The following is a 19507-nucleotide window of genomic DNA, read 5'->3' on the forward strand; positions in this document are numbered from 1 at the left end:
TAAGTGTTGAGTTTCTACCACAGGCAGCACCGAGAGCTCCTCTACTGGAGGATGGCAAGTGGGCAACACAGATCCACACAAGCATGTTTCCAGTGTCAAATCACTGACATAGTTACAGGGGTGGGCAAACTTTTTGACTCGAGGGCCACAATGGGTTCTTAAACTGGACCGGAGGGCCGGAACAAAAGCATGGATGGAGTGTTTGTGTGAACTAATATAAATTCAAAGTAAACATCATTACATAAAAGGGTACGGTCTTTTTTTTTTAGTTTTATTCATTTCAAACATGCCGGATCCAGCCCGCGGGCCGTTGTTTGCCCACGGCTGGCGTTAGAAGCAACATCCCAGATACAGGTGAGATAGATCAGCAAGGGCTGGAACAAAGGGGAAAGCCGGGGCAGAAGCAGGATTTGAAGGAAGGGTAGAAATTAGGGGAAGATGAGGAGAGTGACAGATGCAGGCCAGCAGGAGAACGAAGGCCTGAGTTATGATTCTTGTATGGTCTGGGAGAAATGAACAGGCTCATTGGGCTTGGAGAGAGGGCATGCCTAAGTACTCGGAGATAATTTGGGGGGCGGGGGCAATGATGGGGCCACCTGGTGGAAATCAGCTCATCAGGATAGCATGGTGACCATCGCTATGGTATTGACCTGGATTTAGATCCGTGTAATTGAGTTGGGTAGAACATTCCCCTCTGTGTCACTAGTAAGGGAGAGAGGCAGAGCTAAGAATGTTAGGAAAGTTACTGCTCTGAAAACACTAATTAAAACATCCAATGGGACCTCCTGAATCCCTGAATAGAAACAGAAAGCACCCTTTTAGTCAAGTAATTATGAGACGAAAGACACACCTACTCCTATTTGGTTGAGGAAAGCCTGTTGACTAATTTTTTGATACTGCTATTTGCACACTCACATGATTCCTCAGATTCTGTGGGTCTAGTTCTCCTGTTTTCAGAAAGAAAATTAAGGTATTTTAAAAGAAGCCTTTGCCTATAGATTAAGTGACAAAGTGTCTCGCCAGCGGCAGGCGAGCCTGTTCTCTCACCAGCGAGGAGATTCAGGAACCAAAACTGCACTTGGAAAAGGGGGAGGAGGCTGGGGCACGCAGGCTTTCACGGCTTTGTCCTGTGTTTGAGTTACATGACACTTTCTGTTTTCATAGAGCCTTACTGAGTGATATTGCCTGTCTTTGTTCCCGTCTTCACTCAGAATAGACAAGAACACGTGGATTACATTGATTGACACCACCCATTTCCATCCTCTTCAGCAACCTAGGTCAGGGCAGTTCCTCTCGTCGTTTTCCATGGTGCCTCTGTTCCCTTTAACCCTCACTCACTCTTCTGTGTAGCTGTTTTCCCCCACAGAACTTGATTTTCATTCGTTCACTTAAATATCACATTGCAGTACCCGGCCATAAGCATTACATCATTGTTCTCATTCTCTCAGACTGTTAGTGTTGAAACAAGATTTTATATAACTGACAAATTGGCATACAGGGCACAGACAGGTGGGCGGAAGACTCAGATAAGAATTTTCTCTCCTCTCTCTGCAGCTTCTCAGTGACAGCCAGCCTCACTTTATCACACCGTGCTGTAACCAGGCCCCATTTGTTAGAGGGGACGGCCTCTAAGCGGGGTGGGGTGGGGTCGGGGGGAGAGCGGGAATGTGTAGATCCTGCTGCTTTTATTACCCTTGACACAGTGAGCATGGATGGGGACAGCTCACTATCAGAGTGTGAGCAAAGTAAACCACCCTGCCTTGGAGGAGCCCCCACTCCACACAGCCAGTCCCACTCACTCACTCCTAACACTTCTAAAGCATTTCTCATCTTTCTAGAATTTCTTAAAGCTCCCCTCGAAATCTTTGATATTGGGATGGAGTCTCATAGTTTCTAAACATTTTGTTATGATGGAGAGGAGGAAATGCAGTATTTTTTGTAACTTACTCTTTTATTTTTCTTTTAGTGATTAAAAACCAAAATATTGGAATACTCTGCCTGTCTTCATAGTTTTGAAGTGTAGCTTCTTATCAGATTTCAGAAGCTAGGAGGGGCTTAAGTGCAAAGCAGTCCTCCCATTGTGGTCACAGCAGTTAAGGCGGAGGTTAAATCATGGGAAAACCCGTAAAGATGGTCTCAGGATTCTATGTTGCCACGTTGCTCTGAAACGCCTTACTCAGAACATTCTCTTTCCTCATCCCACTGAATTCCAGGTCTCTCCCACACTTTCACACACGACCGCCCTCCCATTTTCCACTCCCTTCCCATTCCGTAGCCTCACTCCCCACCCTCCAGCCACAGTTTGGCTTTGGCAGCATTTGAATAGTAATCCAGCTCCGATCAGAGTGGTAACAATAAACCAGGATGGTGCTTTAATGGGGACCTTTCATGCCTGTGGTAAAATTCAAGAGCTACCAGGAAGATCAGAGTGAGCTGCTCTTTTGTGAAGCATTTTTAGTGCATTACAACTCTAAGGGCAGGATGCGAAAGAGAGCAGAGCTATCAAGAAACTTCCACTTTTAACTTTGGGTTGAAAGTAAACCACAGGCAAGGAGTGATCCTGTGATTCAGCTGTATTTCTGTTCGCCAGAATGTGGATTACAATATCCTAAGCCCAAGTGAACTAACACCTTTTTAAGATGCTCTCATTGATCTGGTTTTTATTTATTTGTAATATCCCTGCTGCTGAAAACTCTACTATTGACAGGAAGTAGATCTGACTAAGCACATTCAATATTACCGCCTTTTTATAATGAGGTTCTTACCGACACCCAATTCTCTGAAATGTATGCCTGAATTTTATTTTCCTTGATCTTAAGAACTTTATTTACCCTGTGAGAACAGGCCACAGCGAGGTAGAGCTGTTCCTTCTCACCCCCTGTGGATACTCCGCAGGGACAGGACACTGTCTAGGATCCAACTGTCTAGCCCCGGACACAATCCGTGGTGACATTCCTCAGCACGAGGGGAAGCACAGCTTCATTTGAGCTCTTTTCCACAAAGGCCTGACTCCAGAACAAAAGTGCAGGTGCCCTTTAAGACAAGAAACTGAGGTGTAGGAAGCGAATGAGCTCTCCGAGGTCCACTGGCACAGACCAGGCCGTAATTCTGCCCTCTGAGTCAGTGCTGGCTGAGGTGACAGAGGTGATGCCCTCCATCCATGGACAGTCTTAGGGTGTTAAGGCACTCTCACGGAAGTTCAGGCTCCCGCTAGGCACCTGCTTCTCTGCCAGGCTCCTCCTGTGAAGACCCCATCACACTTACCAGCCTGCCTGGCAGAGGAGAACTTGAATCCAGCCCCTAAGGGTTGGGATCATTCATGAGCCACTTGGGAAAAGCCATGATATTGAAAGAAGCCTTTACTCCCTCTGGCCATGACTGATTTCCGTCTCTGAGGCCTTCCACCCCACTGTGACATGCATGAAGTCGGAGTCAAAGGCCTTTCTCCTTGGCCTCTTTGGGGAGGCGAGGCCAGGCAGCAAGAGAAACAGATGAACCTTAGACTAAGCCATGGGCCAGCAAGTCGCCTGTGCCAGCCTCTTCTTGCTCACATCATCGGCTGCATGGCAGGTTGGACCTTTTAAACCCATTTGGAAGACAGAACCTCCTTCAAAGACAGAGCTGCTGTTAACCTTGGAGTCTGCTCAGCTCTATCTCAGCAGGAGGGGGAGATGGCAGGAGTTTTACACACTCCAAAGACTGAGGGAAAAAATTAGAATATGCCCATTTTTATAAGTAGTCTTCTGGAACAATTTTCTCTAATCTCCCTTTAAAAAAGAATTATAACTGGGGCCAATGAAAACAAGATTGGTTAGAGCTGGGAATTGCATCCTTATAGCTACTGAAAGGATGGGAGGGAACTCAGGGTGATGGACAAGGTAATCTTGATGACACCTGGCCTGGAGGTAAGAGAGTGTGGGGTGAGGGCTGGGGGGTGGGGGGTGGGGAGGCGAGGGTACAGAGGGCCCTGGAGAGAAAATATGGAAGGAATAGTCTCCCTCTTGCCTCAATAAATGCAGCTCCATGAAGGTGCCATGGCAAGCCAGAGTTCCACGGCCATCACAGGAATCTCTAATATTATGACAAATTGTCCTGTTTCCAAAGCATTGTCTGTCAGCATGAGGAGCAGGCGGTTCCTGAGCTGCAGTGTCCAGAATGGTGCCTGGATAGAATGAGGACTGTGTAGACAGGTTGGTGACTAAGTGAGCAGAAAGATCAATAATCAAATGAACAAAGGGACCAGCTAGACAGGAGGCGTATGTCGGGGGTTCTAAGGCTCCTTCCAAATCAGATTCAAGTTCTCCCGCCCTGTCCTTCCATCGCACGTGGGCTGAGCTCAGTCCTGACTTCTGAAGGCTTTAATCAAAAGGGTGAAACACCTTAACTTATGAATCACTTCACTATTTTGAGTTAGAATCAAGAGAAAAAAACAAATGATTTCAAGGATCTACCTATCCATCCTTATTTCTAGACAATAACTTTTGCTTCTATGGTTTTACCAACTTTTCTTCCTTACATAATAACTACCACTAATGATATCTATAACTTGTTGTGTGCCACATAATAAGTTTAAAAGTTGGGCTCTATTAATGTTCCCTTTTACAGATGAGCAAACTGGAGGTTTAGAGAGATTAAATGACTTGGTCAAGTCACATATATAGTAAGTGATGGATCCTAGGTTTCCTTCACTGAGAAGGCAATGTGCCTAACTGTTTAAAACTTCTTAAATCCAGGCAACTAAAGTTGTTTTAAGTGAATGTAACCTAAATTTCACATCTTTACCTCACATTTAATTCTGCAATGATCCTTCATATCCCCCCTACTGCTTCATCTTTACACCTGCTACTTTATTATTAGAATACATGAGGCATATTTTCACAGCTCCACTAGCCACAGCAATGTGCTCCCCCACACACACCCCCGCCCCCCCCCCCGCCGCGCATCTTTCCCATTCTTTCCATTTGCACTGTCTCTATCATTTGACTGTTGGAGGTAACATATTACTTCCTTGGATATCTTCAGAGTTTTATTTAGAGTGAGTTAAGCTTAAAAAGCAATCACACCTCTTCAAACTTGCTATGATCTTATCTGTCTCTGCCTGATCACTGTCCTCAGGAAGCAGTGGAGGCGGGATTACTCCCGCAGCTTGTTTCTGCATGGAGTGCCCAGACAGCAGTGCCATGGATGCAGGGATCAGGTCTGCCTTCTTCACCCCACAATCGCATTGCCTGACATGGGCCCCAACCCATTAAATGATGGCGTAGAGGGAGAAACACCACCTCGGGGCCATTGTTTCATTTTCTGGCACCGAGGGCTTCTCCTGCCACCCTGGAAATTGTGTCTCTGTCCCATGCCCACAGGAAGTGGTTATCTTTGAAGTACTGAGAGGAGTGGTACTCAAACATCCATAGAGGAGAACAAATTGCCTTGAACATGAGCTTCTGAGTTTGGGAGCGGGGGGGTGGGGGGGATCTCAATCTCCTCGTCTCTCAGCAGCACCTGCTCTTCAGGCTGCCTTGAGAGGTCCACCACTTACTTTCCACTGTAAGAGCCTGAGGATGCATGATTGTGGCCCCACCTTCACCCCTCCAAGATAGCCACTCTCCTTTTTTCCAGTTCGATTTCATTAAGCCATTTCCTCTCATTCAGTAAGGAAAACAGGTGATTTAATTGTTTTTAAAAACAAGATGAAAGGTTTCTGAAATTTTTAATTTTCTTTTTGTAATCGCTGATATCTTTCCCTTTACCAGGAAGTCTTGCTCTAAATCAGTATATTTCAACTTAGTTTACAGAACACATTTCCTATCAAGTGGAATTTTCCACTGTAAGTAGGTGGTGAGTCTCACAGCAGTAAATGCCATTATTTTATATTTTAAACCTGCTGTTTCACTGAAGAGTGTGAGTTAAGCCTGAGGCTGAGAAGGACCACCTCTGTCCATGGGTAGCTTCCGCTGGTGGAACGTTCTTATGAGGCTGCATGGTTTCCGTGGAGATTCACTTCTATTTCCTGGTATAAACAAAATAAGCCAATATGATGCTGTGCCTATCAGGAATAGCCAAGAACACTGAATTAATGGCCCCTGAGATTTGACCAGGGAGGAGGTTTTAAGAGATCATTTAACAAAGTATCTTTTCTGCCCTTTAACCCTAAAACTAAAAATTCTGAGATCCTGTTAAAAGGTTTTATGGAGAGCAGCATGAATGTCAAACGTATCTGCACACAGAGCACTGGGGCTAATTCTGTCTCTTTAATCCCCAAATTCATATCAAAAATCATTTGCTTAAGGACAGGTATTTAGTGATTGATTTTATACCTAATACAGGCACTTCCCAATTGACAGTTGAATTCCAAAATTAATTTGTTGCCCTCTCTCTTATTTTTTTTTCCTGTACCTACTCCCTACAAATATTTGAGGCAGCTAAGTTTATTTGTAAATCACTTGTATGGAATTTGGAAAATGTTTTCTTATAGAAATAGCTGTGTGTGTGTTGAGTAGTTTGGGTTCAGCTGAATAACCATTTGTTGAACAAACACAATGTGTGAACCTCATTTGACAATGAGGTTCACACAGCAGTGAATGGATGCATAAGGTATAGGAGAAGCTTACAGCAAGGCTAGTGTATTATAGGATTTTTCTCAATGGACCTGGGAACCCAACTGCCCTGCTCAACCCAGGTAGAGCTGCCTCCACCCCAGCGCTACTTTCTCCTCCTCTAAAATGCTGTCTTTGGCCAAGCTTAAGGGATAATCAGAAGGTGGGACCTGCCCTAGCTGGTTTGGCTCAACTGATAGAGCACTGGACTGTGGACCGAAGGATCCTGGGATCGATTCTAGTCCAGGGCACGTACCTCAGTCGCACGCTCCTCCCTGGCTGGGCCCTGGTTGGGGGCAGGTGTTAGAGGCAACATCGATGTTTCTCTGTCTTTTCATCTCTCTTCCACTCTCCCTAAAAATCAATGGAAAAATATCCTCAGGTGAGGATTAACCAAAAAAAGAAGGAGGAGGAGGAGAAGGAGGAGGTTGTTGGACACTGACAGCCCCCAGGGATTGGGCCTTGAAACGCACTCAAGGAATCTCTGTGTGCCCTCTCTACAAGAGTCTTTTCCTTCTGCCATGGATGTGCGAGGAGCCCAAGCCCTTTCCTGCTCTGCCTTGGGGCTGAGGGCAATGCAAACCAGCCACAGTGCCTTTTAATGACTACTCTCTTTGTCCATAGCTCCAATTAAGTTATTTAATTAAAAGCTTCCTTCTATTAGAAGGTGTGGGGATGGCGAGAGTCATTGCCAACCTCCTACTACACAAGAATTCTGCTGGGTACAATTAGAAGAGAAAATTGTTTCTTCTTGATTAAGAAGTTCTGCGGCACCTGCAGGCAGCGTTGGGACAGAGGTGGAACTGTGGCGGGGCTCAGAGAATGCTTATCACTTTACAAGGCTCCGGATGGGCTGTGTTCTGGGCCTCCTCAGCCTGGGAGCTCATTTGTCTTCTGAAAGTTTATAAATTGGATGCTATGACTTTTAAGAATTACAGCAGGAGTCCTGCCAATAGTGTAAGATGGATCACACAATATAAAGGAGTTTAGCTGGTTCTTAAAGTGGAAACTAAAGATCAGATCTGATCTAAAAAGATCAGAGTGAGAAGTAGACTCTCCAAGTGGGACATGCTATGGGAAGGGATCAAGAAAATGGTAGGAGATGGGCCAACACCTGGTGAATTAGACACCTGGGGAAATAACGGAACCAACTACAGAACACAGAGCAGGAGAGAAAATAGCCTGGCTCCTCTCAGGAGTTCCTTATGACTCAGTCACCATATCAGATTGTCGGATTTGAATGTTGCCTGAAAAAAATTTTTTTTCCAAGAATTACTATGAGATGAAAAGTAGCTACTTAAAGTGACATAGTAGGCTTGTTCAAACAATGTCCCAAAGAAAATTTGGTTCCTGAATCACAAGTAAAATTAGATTTGTATGTGTGCTGTGATGCAATTTTTAAAACATTTTAAGTTGGTGAAAATAATATTTCCAAAGCAATTGGCTTTTTCTGTTTTGTCATTATATTATACTTCCTGCTTCACCCTCTGCATTTCCAGTGCAATTAAGACCTCACCAGAAGACAAGTGGTTCACTTGCCGCTAATTAGTTAAAAAAAATATTTCTAGTTTATTGTTTATATAATCCAGATAAAACACAACACTCAAAAGAACAAGAAGTTTGGCACATGGACACAGACTTCCACCCGAATATGTGACTCTAATATTTGTTAATAATATAGAGCTTTCCCCTAATATCCATGTACTGACCCTGACATCATTTTGTCAGTGGCCTCTTTTGTCAATTGCCATAATAGAAGCATCTGAGAAAGATCCAGATATCTTTTAAAAAAAAAAACAAAAACCACATATTTGATGTTATGAACTTTAACATTTAAACAAAGTCCCATATTTTGAAAAGAATGTGTCATCTGCTCCCTCAAGAATCTTAACATCTCAAGTGACATTTGGGTCCATAAAAATCAGCCACTTGCTTTTCAGGTCTGTGCAGTGCCCCACACAGCTCTCTAAAGGCACAATCTGCCAAAGTAGGTGAAATGCTGCGTTCCTCCTGGACGTGTGGGCTTCTGGAAGAAAACCGTGTCCTTTGTTCTTTGGGTTTCTGAATAATAGATGGTAGCCAGGAGGAAGACAAGGGGGGGGATGTTCTTTTAAAGAATCATCCCTGCCACCCCCACAGCACTGGGAACTGTGAAGAAGGACCACTGGAGAGAACACAGCATTAGCTCCTCCTTGGATCAAGACCTGGTTTGCAGGGGCCATGTCTTTTTTCCCCTCTGCACATCGTGGCTCAGGGGGTGGGCCCAATCTTTGCTCATTAACTATGGGATCAGCTGTCCCGGGTGCTGATAGCTTCCTTCTCCACCTTCCTGTCGGCTGTGGCACCTGGTACATGGCGTGATCTGTGCTTGAAATCTTGTGCAAACTTCCTCGTGCCTCTTCACTCTGACATCTGTTCTGTGGGGTGTCTGGGCCAGGCTGGCCCTCCTTCTCCCCAAAGAGCCCTGCAGACGTCAGCTTGGCTCTGTCTCAGCTCTGCCAGGAGGTGAAGGTGGGTCCGACGTTCTCCCGTGAGCCTTCTCTGACTCTTTTGAACTTTTTATCAGGCCACGAGGAAGGCCCCGGAGGCTCAGACATGTGCCCCTTGCAGAGATCCAGTCACTTCCCACCATCTGGGCCCGTGTGGCCACTCAGACCAGAGCATCAGCTGAGAGAGAGCAAACCTCCTAAATCAGCAAGACATTTACTGGAGGAATGACTCCCTTTTGTCAGCCGCTGTAATAGAAGTGTCTGAGAAATGTGCTCTTAACAGTTACGGGGAAAAGGAAGTAGTGATGCAGCCAGCTCCCAATTATCTGAGGGCCACTTCTCCAGTTTGCAAGCTTCCTTTTCTTTATAGTCTCATTTCTCCTTTTGCTACTGTGTTCAGAGTGAACACTGCAAGGAAAGAATGTACGCATTTATCTGTTTTGCTCTTGTTATAAACAAATAGTCTGATCGGAAGTCTGAAGAAATTGGGGCTGAAACCTGAAATTAGATTTGGGGATTACCTGTGGATTGCATTCCTTACCATCATAACTAGAAACACTCCACAGTTGCTTGTCTGCTTCCCTGTTCATTCTCAGGAAGATTTATCTTCAACAGAATGAAAGAGGATTTTGCTGTTAGTTTCTCTGCACAGGATTTTTCCTACAGACTGAAGAAACTCTGACCTTAGCAATCAGTGCATCCAGGCGGAAAGAACCGGGACAGGGTGAGACTGATGGGTTCATAGCTACTGTGTAGCATCAGAAAATGAACTTCTCTGAGGCCTCTTTTTTCTCTCTGTCAGGGGCAGATAAGAGTAATTGTTAGAGCTGCTGACAGGCTCACAGTAGGAAATGTTTATGAATGACTAGCTTGAGGCCTGTCATGGAAGGCGCTTAGTCAGGCCAGGGCCCTCTGAGAGGAAGGAGGTGTGTTGCCCGCTCTCCTACTGGGTGCTTTGGGACATGCTGGCCTCTCAGTCCCTCTGAGCCCCCACCTGTAACGTAGGAACATGGTGGTAAAGATAGTTAAGTTGGTCCCGCCAAGGTCAGATCCATAGAGGACACAATTCAGCCCAGGATGAGTGCCTTTTAAGCTCAAGCAATTTTGGTTTTTCTACCCTCTTAATTTTTTGGGAAAGTCTACGCTGGAGACACCTCAATTAGATAAAAAGAAGATTTTGCTTGTGAAGATTTACTGTCTTTTCTTGTATTTACTTACTTTTTGCACAGATACGTATGCGAGACACTGGGTGGGTCTTCAGTACTGGGCTGTGCCACAGGGCTCAGAACAGGAAGTGTGGGGAAAGTGCACAATTAGCCCAGCCTGTGGGTGGGTGACTCCGGATGAACAGTGGGTTAGAACCAAGGAAGAGAAATGAAATAGCACCTTCCCCGCTTCACCAACAAGAAAATGAAATGACGATACTGACAGATAACCCACCCAAAATCTTAGAGAATGAACTAAGAGCAGGTCTGATGCAGGGTTTCCAAAACCCAAAAAGACCTACGTGGGGGCCAGAAGTGCCTCCTTGAATTGAACTGATTTGAGGGGAGGTCACATCCAGGCCCTAAACAGAACATACCTTTTCTGGCTCTATTTGGTCTGAACTGCAGTGCCTAGCCCAGCACTCACATAAAATAGTCACCTATTAAGTATTGATTGATTGATTGCATTTGATTGATAATCTATAGTCACACACACACACACACACACACACACACACACACACGCTCATGCCTTCTTCTTTTTTTCTTGTTAGAAAAACCAACAAATAAAACAGGTCATACACGTCTACTCACTTTTAGAATCACATATAGCTCAGCCCAAGGAGAAGACTGAAAAAGAAAAAAAAAAACAAATCTAAAAAATGTCATGTGTCAGACATTTAACTTGCCCGGCTTGTGTCTCTGATTTCACAGCTCCCGAGGTCCTCGCACAGAAACCTTACAGCAAAGCTGTTGACTGCTGGTCCATCGGAGTGATTGCCTATATCTTGTAAGTATTGCTTGCCATTTAGGCTTCTTTTTTCCCTTTTTTTAAATTGTGGCAAAATTGGCATAAACAAAATGTACTATTTAACCACTTTAAGAATGCAGTTCAGCAGTTAAGTATATTCATATTTTTGTACAATCATCACCACCATCCAACTCCAGAACTTCTTCATCTTCCCAAATTGAAACTCTATCCTCATGAAACAATAACTCCCTATCCTCCCCCCGCCCCCAAACACCCCTGTGGCAACCACAATTCTACTTTTTGCCTCAAGGGATATAACTATGTATTCTAGGTTCCTCATGTAAGTGGAATCACACAGTATTTTTCCTTCTGTGTCTGGCTTATTTCACTTAGAATAATGTCCTCAAGGTTTAGCCATGTTGTAGCATATGTCAGAACTTCTTTTTGAGGCTGAATAACATTCCATGTTGTGTATATACTACATTTCACTTATCCATTCATAACATTGCTATACAGTAAACACAAGTGTACAGATATCTGTATTAGTATTGCTTTCAATGCTTTTGGGTGTACTTGTATACCCAGAAGTGGAGGGTTTCATCATATGGTAATTCTATGTTTACCTTTTTGAGGAAAAAATTACTATTTCTCAAAGCAGCACAACCATGTTACATCCCCAACAGCAATGCACAAGTGTCCCAATTTCTCCACATCCTTGTCAGCACTTGTTGTTTTCCACTTGCTGATAATAGCCATCCTCATAGGTGCAAAGTAGCACCTCATGTAGCTTTGATTTGCATTTCTGTTATAGCTACTGATACTGGACATCCTTTCATGTTCCACCTTGGCTTTCTGGGGATGCACATCACTATGAAAATATCAGGGTGTCCCTAAACGAAATCACAATGAGAAAAAATGTGATGGAAACCAAAATGTAGCCTTTGGATTCCTCATTTCTTCTCAGCTCACTTATTGCCACTCTCTAGGAAATGCAGTCTGAGGTCATAGGCTCATTGCAGTTACTTCATGATGATCAATTTTGTTTTTTATTGTTATGTTTTATTGTGCTTAAGTCTACTATAAAGTTATTTTTAAGTTACAATTTATTTTTCCAACACTTATTATTAAACATACTTATGATGGGTTTAGGTTAACTAGTTTCTGTAATTGATAGAAAATTAACTCTTTCTCCTCATTGTCCCCAAGAAAGGGAACATTTCCTAGCAGACAGAGCCCACTGCACAGTGAAAGACTGCGATCAGTAGAGGACTATGATCAAAGAAAGGTCTGACAGTCTGTGGCATCCTCAAGGAATGCTGGGAACACACACACACACACACACACACACACACGTGCCTCATTACCTGAGAAGAAAATGATCTTTCTATAGCATACATTCAGCTGGGAAGCTTTTGTAGACGACTAAGATAAAAGAACAGGGGGTGGTGGAGGAACCAGTTTAGGGGGCAAGTGAGATTAAGCATTTCATTTGGGGCATGTTAAACTTGAGACCCCATTGAGATATCCGTGGACTAGTGTATGCACACGTGGAGGTCAGAGGTCTAGGGAAGAGATACTGGAGTATGGGTCTGGGTATGATTTGAACAGTTCTGCATCCAAATCCTTATATGTATACGATAAATTATTTGACTGGATTCAAGTCTAGCATTAAGCAAAGAAAAACTGTATTTCATTATTTCTATTTTAAATATAAACTTGCCAGTTACTTGGTCATTACTAGCTTCGCTCCAGGGCTTCGTCTCAGGTTGATTTCATGACTGCGTCAGAATTGAAATGGCAGCCTGGGCTTCTGTTTGTCTTGCTGCCTTCCAGAGCCCTGAGCCTCTCAAGCAGAGAATGAATGGAGTTTGGATGCCTCAGTTGTACCTTCCAAGGTGTTCAGATCCTTGAGTGATAGGCCATATCCTGGATATAATTGCTACAGAATATGGCTATGCTTGAAGAGCCACTAGTCTCGAATATATCATTATCAGTGTCAACAACTACCATGTCTTGAGTGCCTTTTCTGTTCCAGGCACTGTGCTAGGTGCTAAAGATAGCAAGATAACAAAGGCACGATGCCTCTCATCAAAGTACTAACAAGGTATATGGTGGGACAAGAAATTCCATGAGCAGATTAAGTGACATGCAGGGAGGCCCGTGTACAGCTGTAGACGTTCCTGGGGTGAAGCACCATTGAGGACAGGGACATTCAGGAAGGAGGAGGCACCATCCCAGGTATGTGTAGAGGCTGGAGAAAACTATCAGAAGCAAAGAGGAGAGAAGAGAGCATTCTGACCAGGGAGAGACGCAGGCACAGGAACAGGTGCCTGAGATACGTTCAAAGGCTGATGTAAATGTCCTGAAAAAGGTGGTCGGTGTTCTGGGCACAAAGCTGGCTCTGAGTTGACTAAATGTTAGAAGTTAGAACTCATAGGTATCGGCCTCAGACTCTTACTACTTCCCACTGACCCACTGTGCCCGGACTCCCCATTCCCATCCTTCATTGAAGAGTGACCAGCACTCACCACCCCAGGGAAGCCAGGCATCCCATGGGGCTCCCTGCCAAGCTCTTCATTCTTCCCATCACCTGTGATGGAGAGGTGAGCCCCTGCAGGGTTTTTGGAGGCATTTTCATTTGACAGGCTGAGATATGAGATTGCAGCAAAGGGGGCTGGGACAGACCATGGCACCAAATTTTCTCCTCTCCATATGCCATGCAAACATTCCTCATTTTGCCAGTGCAGCGACTTGATGAATTGGTTCTCTATTGATCTCCACTCTCATTTCTATACTATCCATCATTTGGGAGAAGAAATATCTTTCCTATCTGGGGGACTCGTTTTTTAAAGCACATGTGATGGGTCCTTGTCCTGCCAGGAATCCCCTGTGGGGATCAGGACGTGCAAAAACATCTCTGCCTGCGGAGCTCAAGCTACTGGGAAGGGCTGAGGGTGGAGTGGCTGGACACCCTGGTGAGCATGCTGGTGTCCAGTCTGACGGGGTTGGCTCAGCCAAGACAAGTTCCAAGGAAATGAATGTCCCCACTCAAAATGAGATTAGCATTTCGTTGACCAAACTTGATTATGTGATTGCTCACAGGCTGCTTTCTTCTCACAACTCCAAGGGGAGAATTTAATGATCACTTGCCTAAATTATGCTCAGGAATACAACACGCTATGGAGAAATGCAGCGGACTTTTGCTGATACAAACACTGAGGAAGATCCTGAGGAGATTAGGCATTAGAGTGTTGGGCAGGCTGGATGGTCAGAGTATACTTGCCATGGGTGGTGAGGGCACTTACCCATGCTGTGACCTAGACCTGTGTGCCCAAAAGAAGCTCCAGGCAAAATACTAGGGTAGCCCCTTATTTTTTGACTGGCTTCCTATATTGTTCAGTTTTTAAAACTAGGTCACATAAACACTGATTGGCCAGTATACACAGAATAATTAGTTTTTTTTAAGAGTGGAACTGAGAATGCCTGATCTCCATGCTATGTCCATTTTCTGAGACAAAGGATGGCCTTCACCAAGGTAGTCACCTTTACTTTAACACATTGACAGCTGCCTTTTTATAGATATACTAGAGCCCCGGTGCATGAAATTCATGTGGGGTGGGCGGGACCCTCAGCCCAGCCTGCACCCTCTCCAATCCGGGACCCCTTGGGGGATGTCCGACTGCCGGTTTAGGTGTCTAAACCGGCAGTCAGACATCTCTCTCACAATCCTGGACCACTGACTCCTAACCACTCACCTGCCTGCCTGCCAGATCGTCCCTAACTTCCCCCCCGCCAGCCTGATCACCCCTAACTGCCGCCCGCCCCCTCCTCCGCCAGCCTGGTTGCCCCCAACTGCCACCCCCCCAGCTGGCCTGGTTGCCCCACGCAGCCTGTTGGGTCGTCTGTTCAGTTGCAATGGTCACTTAGGCTTTTATATAGATAAATATGTCCCTGGAGTAGGACAGGACCCCAGCTTCAGTAGGAGAGAAGGTGGCGTGATGACCAAGCCCCAGGAAATAACCAAGCCTGGGTATTATGATGGTCGTTACTACCACTGGTATGAGGAGTGTTACCACTAATAAGAACAGTTATCTGGCATTGCCACAGGCAGCAACCATCTCACTATATTCATAAGCGTTGCCAAGTGGGACACATGCCTCATTCAGGCTGCATGGGCCCGTGGTCTGGACATCGGCTTTAGAAGTTTAGAAACTAAATTATTCATTTTCCTTAGACGCTCATAGTGAATTGATTCAAACTAGCCAAACTCAAAAGAGATTTGAAATCAGAGTGTCAGTTCACTAAATCATAACAAGATTTGTGTCCTGTGAGGTGATTGAAGATGCATGTCATCACCCTCACAATTTTCCTTGATAGGAAACATTCCGTGAGAAAGCAAATTAAAACCAGAAGTTTCCCTTAAGAACAAGGAATCAAAGCAGTGGAGTCGATGCCTCAGCAGTTTCCAGGGGGCCTGTAGTTGTCTCAGGTCACCCTTCTCCCCAAAGGGCATTACTGTCCATGGACACAGCTCCTCCTTTCGGCTCATCAGAGTGGCTGCAGCTGATCAGTTCTTACCCCCTCCCCACCCCTGCCTGCTCCTTTCCTGCCTAAAGTCCAGCCAGCACCCCACTTTTCCTTATTCTAGCTTCATCTTGTTTATTTCGGCAGCATTATAATTCTACGTTTACTGATTCGATTTCACTGACTGCATTTCCATGTGGCTGCTTTCAGAAAGGGTTTTCAGAAAGGTGCCTGATCGCCCTCTGCATTCTGTACTGAGTGGGCCCTGTGGTGGCTCACTGCCTTTCTTAGCGTCAGTCTCAGACACAAGTCCTTCTTGGCCAGCTTTCAGCTTCGTTCGTGGCCTGTGATCCTCTCTCCTCTGCTTGGTTCACCTATAACCTGTTTGGAAATAGTCTAACATAAAGTACTCTTTGGTTTCACAAAGTGGGTGCAGAGCTATGCACAGTGGTGATGGAGGGAATTTTACAAGCTGTGCAATTGAGATAAAGAAAGTCTGCAGTTTAGATGATGGTAGGAGCACCTTCCTGCCAGTGACTTCAGGGAAGGTGAAATCCACCAATACTTGTGACTTTGTCTTTGCAAAGGCCCTGGGGTAGAGAGGGCACCTGGAGGGAGAAGCAGGAAGGAGCTATCTCACCTGCATCACTTTTATACTCTGAATGGTACAGCTTCAGCCTGGACGGAAGCATTTCACCCCTTCTGCTCTCCTGCATTCATCCCAGCCTCATCTCCTGGAAGCTGCCGTCTAGTAGCAGCTAACTGCTTCAGAATATTTATCCTGGAGAAGGGAAGGCAGGGGACTGACATTCACTCACATAACTGACATGTATTGAGCCTAATATGTGTCGGGTAATATGATGGAGCTGCAGGGATGGATTCATTACCTCCTGGCCTTGGAGCAGCTCACTGTCTGCTGGAGGCGACAGTCAGTAAACACATAAGTTACATCCAGTCTTGCTAGCTGTCACTGAGATGGGAGGGAAGGGCTGGGAGAGCTCCCAGGGCAGGGCCGTGAACCCTGCCCGGCTTGGAGAAGGGCTGTTCAAGAGGTGACCGTGATCTGAGTCTCGAAGGACTATCTTGCAAAGCCATTGTGCAGGAGATTGATAGCTTACCCTTCAAGACCCAATTATGTAAGGATATGACGCGCTTGCTGTGTTTGAGAAAAGGTGTACCAATCCATCTGAAACCTGATTTTTAAAATATAGCTTGGAAGATTTGATCCAATTTGAACATTTGGTATCTAAAACTTGGTGATGGGGAAAATAGAATTCTCTGAATTATCAGATTGTTAATTCACTAGTGCCATACTGAGCCATCATAAGAATCAAAAGAGGCCTTATTATTTTTTAAATGTGTACCCTCTGGGATGTACGGCAGCACATAGAGGCAGAAGAGAAGTAGTGCGTAGAGAGTGAAAAGACCCAAAAAGTGCACAGAGGGGAAGGGCCGGCTCACCAGGAAGTACAGCAGCAAGTCATGAGTTCACACCACTTAGTCTGAGTTAGATTTGTGAGCAGAGATGGAGGTGGGAAGGGGAAAAGTTTCACTTTACACCAGCGAGTCAGGAAATGCTGGAGGTGGTGGGAGGACTTAGGAAGGGTGGACCAGAAGCGCATGAGCTGGGCTAGACAGCCTTCTGGCATCTGCTTTGCTAGCCATGCTCTAAGGCAGCGGTCCTCAACCTGTGGGTCGTGATCCCTTTGGCTGTCGAACGACCCTTTCACAGGGGTCGCCTAAGACCATCCTGCATATCAGATATTTACATTATGATTCATAACAGTAGCAAAATTACAGTTATGAAGTAGCAACAAAAATAATTTTATGGTTGGGGGTCACAACATGAGAAACTCTATTTAAAGGGCCAGAAGGTTGAGAACCACTGCTCTAAGGGCTTGCCTCTGGTCATCCTCAGAAATGCATGTGGGACAGTAAATGGAGCCAGGGGACAAGTGAAAACAATTGAAGGCCAAGGTCAATGGGATGGAGGTGCCAAGGCATTTCCCAAATGCAGGTGTTGTTCTGCACAGACTCTGAAATGCTTACCAATCAGCTCATGACAGACAGAGGGAGACGGGGAGAGAAGAAAGGAAGGAAGCTTGTGGGGGAGGGAGGGAGAGAGGAAGAGCCCAACAATCAAGAAAGCAACGTCTAGATCAGCCGTGGGCAAACTACAGCCCGCGGGCTGGATCCGGCCCATTTGAAATGAATAAAACTAAAAAAAAAAAAAGACCGTACCCTTTTATGTAATGATGTTTACTTTGAATTTATATTAGTTCACACAAACACTCCATCCATGCTTTTGTTCCGGCCCTCCGGTCCAGTTTAAGAACCCATTGTGGCCCTCGAGTGAAAAAGTTTGCCCACCCCTGGTCTAGATGCACAGGTCGAATTGGAAATCTGCCCAGTTCGGAATCACCAGGTAGGGCTCATGTTATTCATCTCCAGGCTGGATATCGGCACCCTTCGTGGCTTCGGTATGAAATACATTACTTGTGAGAATAATTTTAGCTGCTGAAAGTTTGCTGTGTTTTTCCTGACACAGCATTCCTGGTGGTTGGACGCTCTCCTCACTTCTCCTCCTCCTCCCCCGGCTGTGCCCGCTGTGCCACTGGTAGCGTGAGCAGAGCTGAAAGTGGTCTTGTCCAAACTTCCTTCAGGCATGTCTCACCCACAGGAGGAGTCGGACACCTCTGTGCCATCCCCCAGAATTCCCAGAGGTGCGGTCCATGTGGCTAATGCAAGATTATAAAAGTTATACACTTGGAAGTGGGGCCATGGATCACATACAGCTGGTTTGAACAATGTATTGTCTAGTCCAACCCTGTACCATGTGCAGAATTTGGTTTTAACTATTTTGCTCTGAGAAGGAGGTATGCTGCTTCTCACACTTGGGGAAGTGTTTGGTCTTCTTCCACCCCCTGCCTGGCTCGTAGCCTTCAGCTCCAATTGTGTATAAACCTCCTAAAGGATGTGTTTCCTTTTGCTCCTCCAATAGTCTTTCCTTTCTCTTCTAGATCTTTCCTTGATCTGCTTACTCATTCTCAGCTTTGAAAGCCCTGTCCAGATCTCAAGGGCTGGCATGGGGCAGTTACCCATGGCAGCTCAGCAGCAGCCTTAGCTGACATCACCTGCACATGGTTTTCATGTGGGAACCATTCCCTGATCACTTCCCAGTTTGCAAGAAGAAAGCTCTGCAGTGCACCTACTCAGACATATAGGTTGCTGACATGATTGGATGACATTTTTGTAATGATTCAGGTCTCATTGGTCCCTTTGGTCTAAAAATCTGAGTAACATGTTGAAACCTGTTTTGCTCAAGAAGTGGGCCTTGCAACTAAGTACCAGAGACTTATTAGCTTAAAAGGCTTTGCTTTATTATTTTTAAAAATCTGTATTATAATCCAGAGTCAGATGAAAATGCTGATTCCTTGGCACAGGCCCCAGACAGTGATTAAACACTTGAATACAACCAAGTGCCAAATGGTGCTGCCCAGAGTTGTGTATTGATCAGATTCTAGTTTCCAAAAGAGGAACGCTCACATCTTACTGATTTTGTGAACATTTTTCTGAGACTCTACTCCTGGACTGGCCTTTTGGTGGCTTATCTAGTTGGCAGTGCATAGAGAGGTTTGTTATTCAGTGCCCTGGTGCCTTGGGCTAATTGCATAAAAATTACTCTTTCTTCATAAATATGCCTTTGAGTAAATGTTCTCTGAAAATCTTTAGCTAGTCCCAGAACTGAAGTCTTCTAGGCTCAAGCTTGGAAATGTTGGAGCACAAAGATTAAAGCTTAAACGCAGGTCTCCAGTCCATTCTGTCCTCACAGTCACAACACAGCACACAAGACAGTGGTCAGAGGCCGCATCGCTCTTCCCGCCTTCGTTAGCAGGTACAAGTGTAGGTCAGGATGTGTGGTCATGGGGGTGGTGTGTGTGGGTG

The 19507-nt window shown here is 45.3% G+C and overlaps 1 protein-coding gene across 1 annotated transcript in view; it reads left to right on the forward strand.

Annotated features, from left to right (window-relative positions):
- The window catches only part of CAMK1D (calcium/calmodulin dependent protein kinase ID), a 387416-nt gene that overhangs the window by 346228 nt on the left and 21681 nt on the right, over positions 1-19507 (forward strand). Inside the window, exon 6 of the mRNA XM_015572046.1 lies at positions 11002-11077. Within this exon, the coding sequence (XP_015427532.1) occupies positions 11002-11077 (76 nt within the window). The remainder of the gene's footprint in view (positions 1-11001; positions 11078-19507) is intronic.

This window comes from Myotis davidii, unplaced genomic scaffold, assembly GCF_000327345.1.
Source record: "Myotis davidii unplaced genomic scaffold, ASM32734v1 scaffold749, whole genome shotgun sequence".
NCBI classification, from domain to species: Eukaryota; Metazoa; Chordata; class Mammalia; order Chiroptera; family Vespertilionidae; genus Myotis; species Myotis davidii.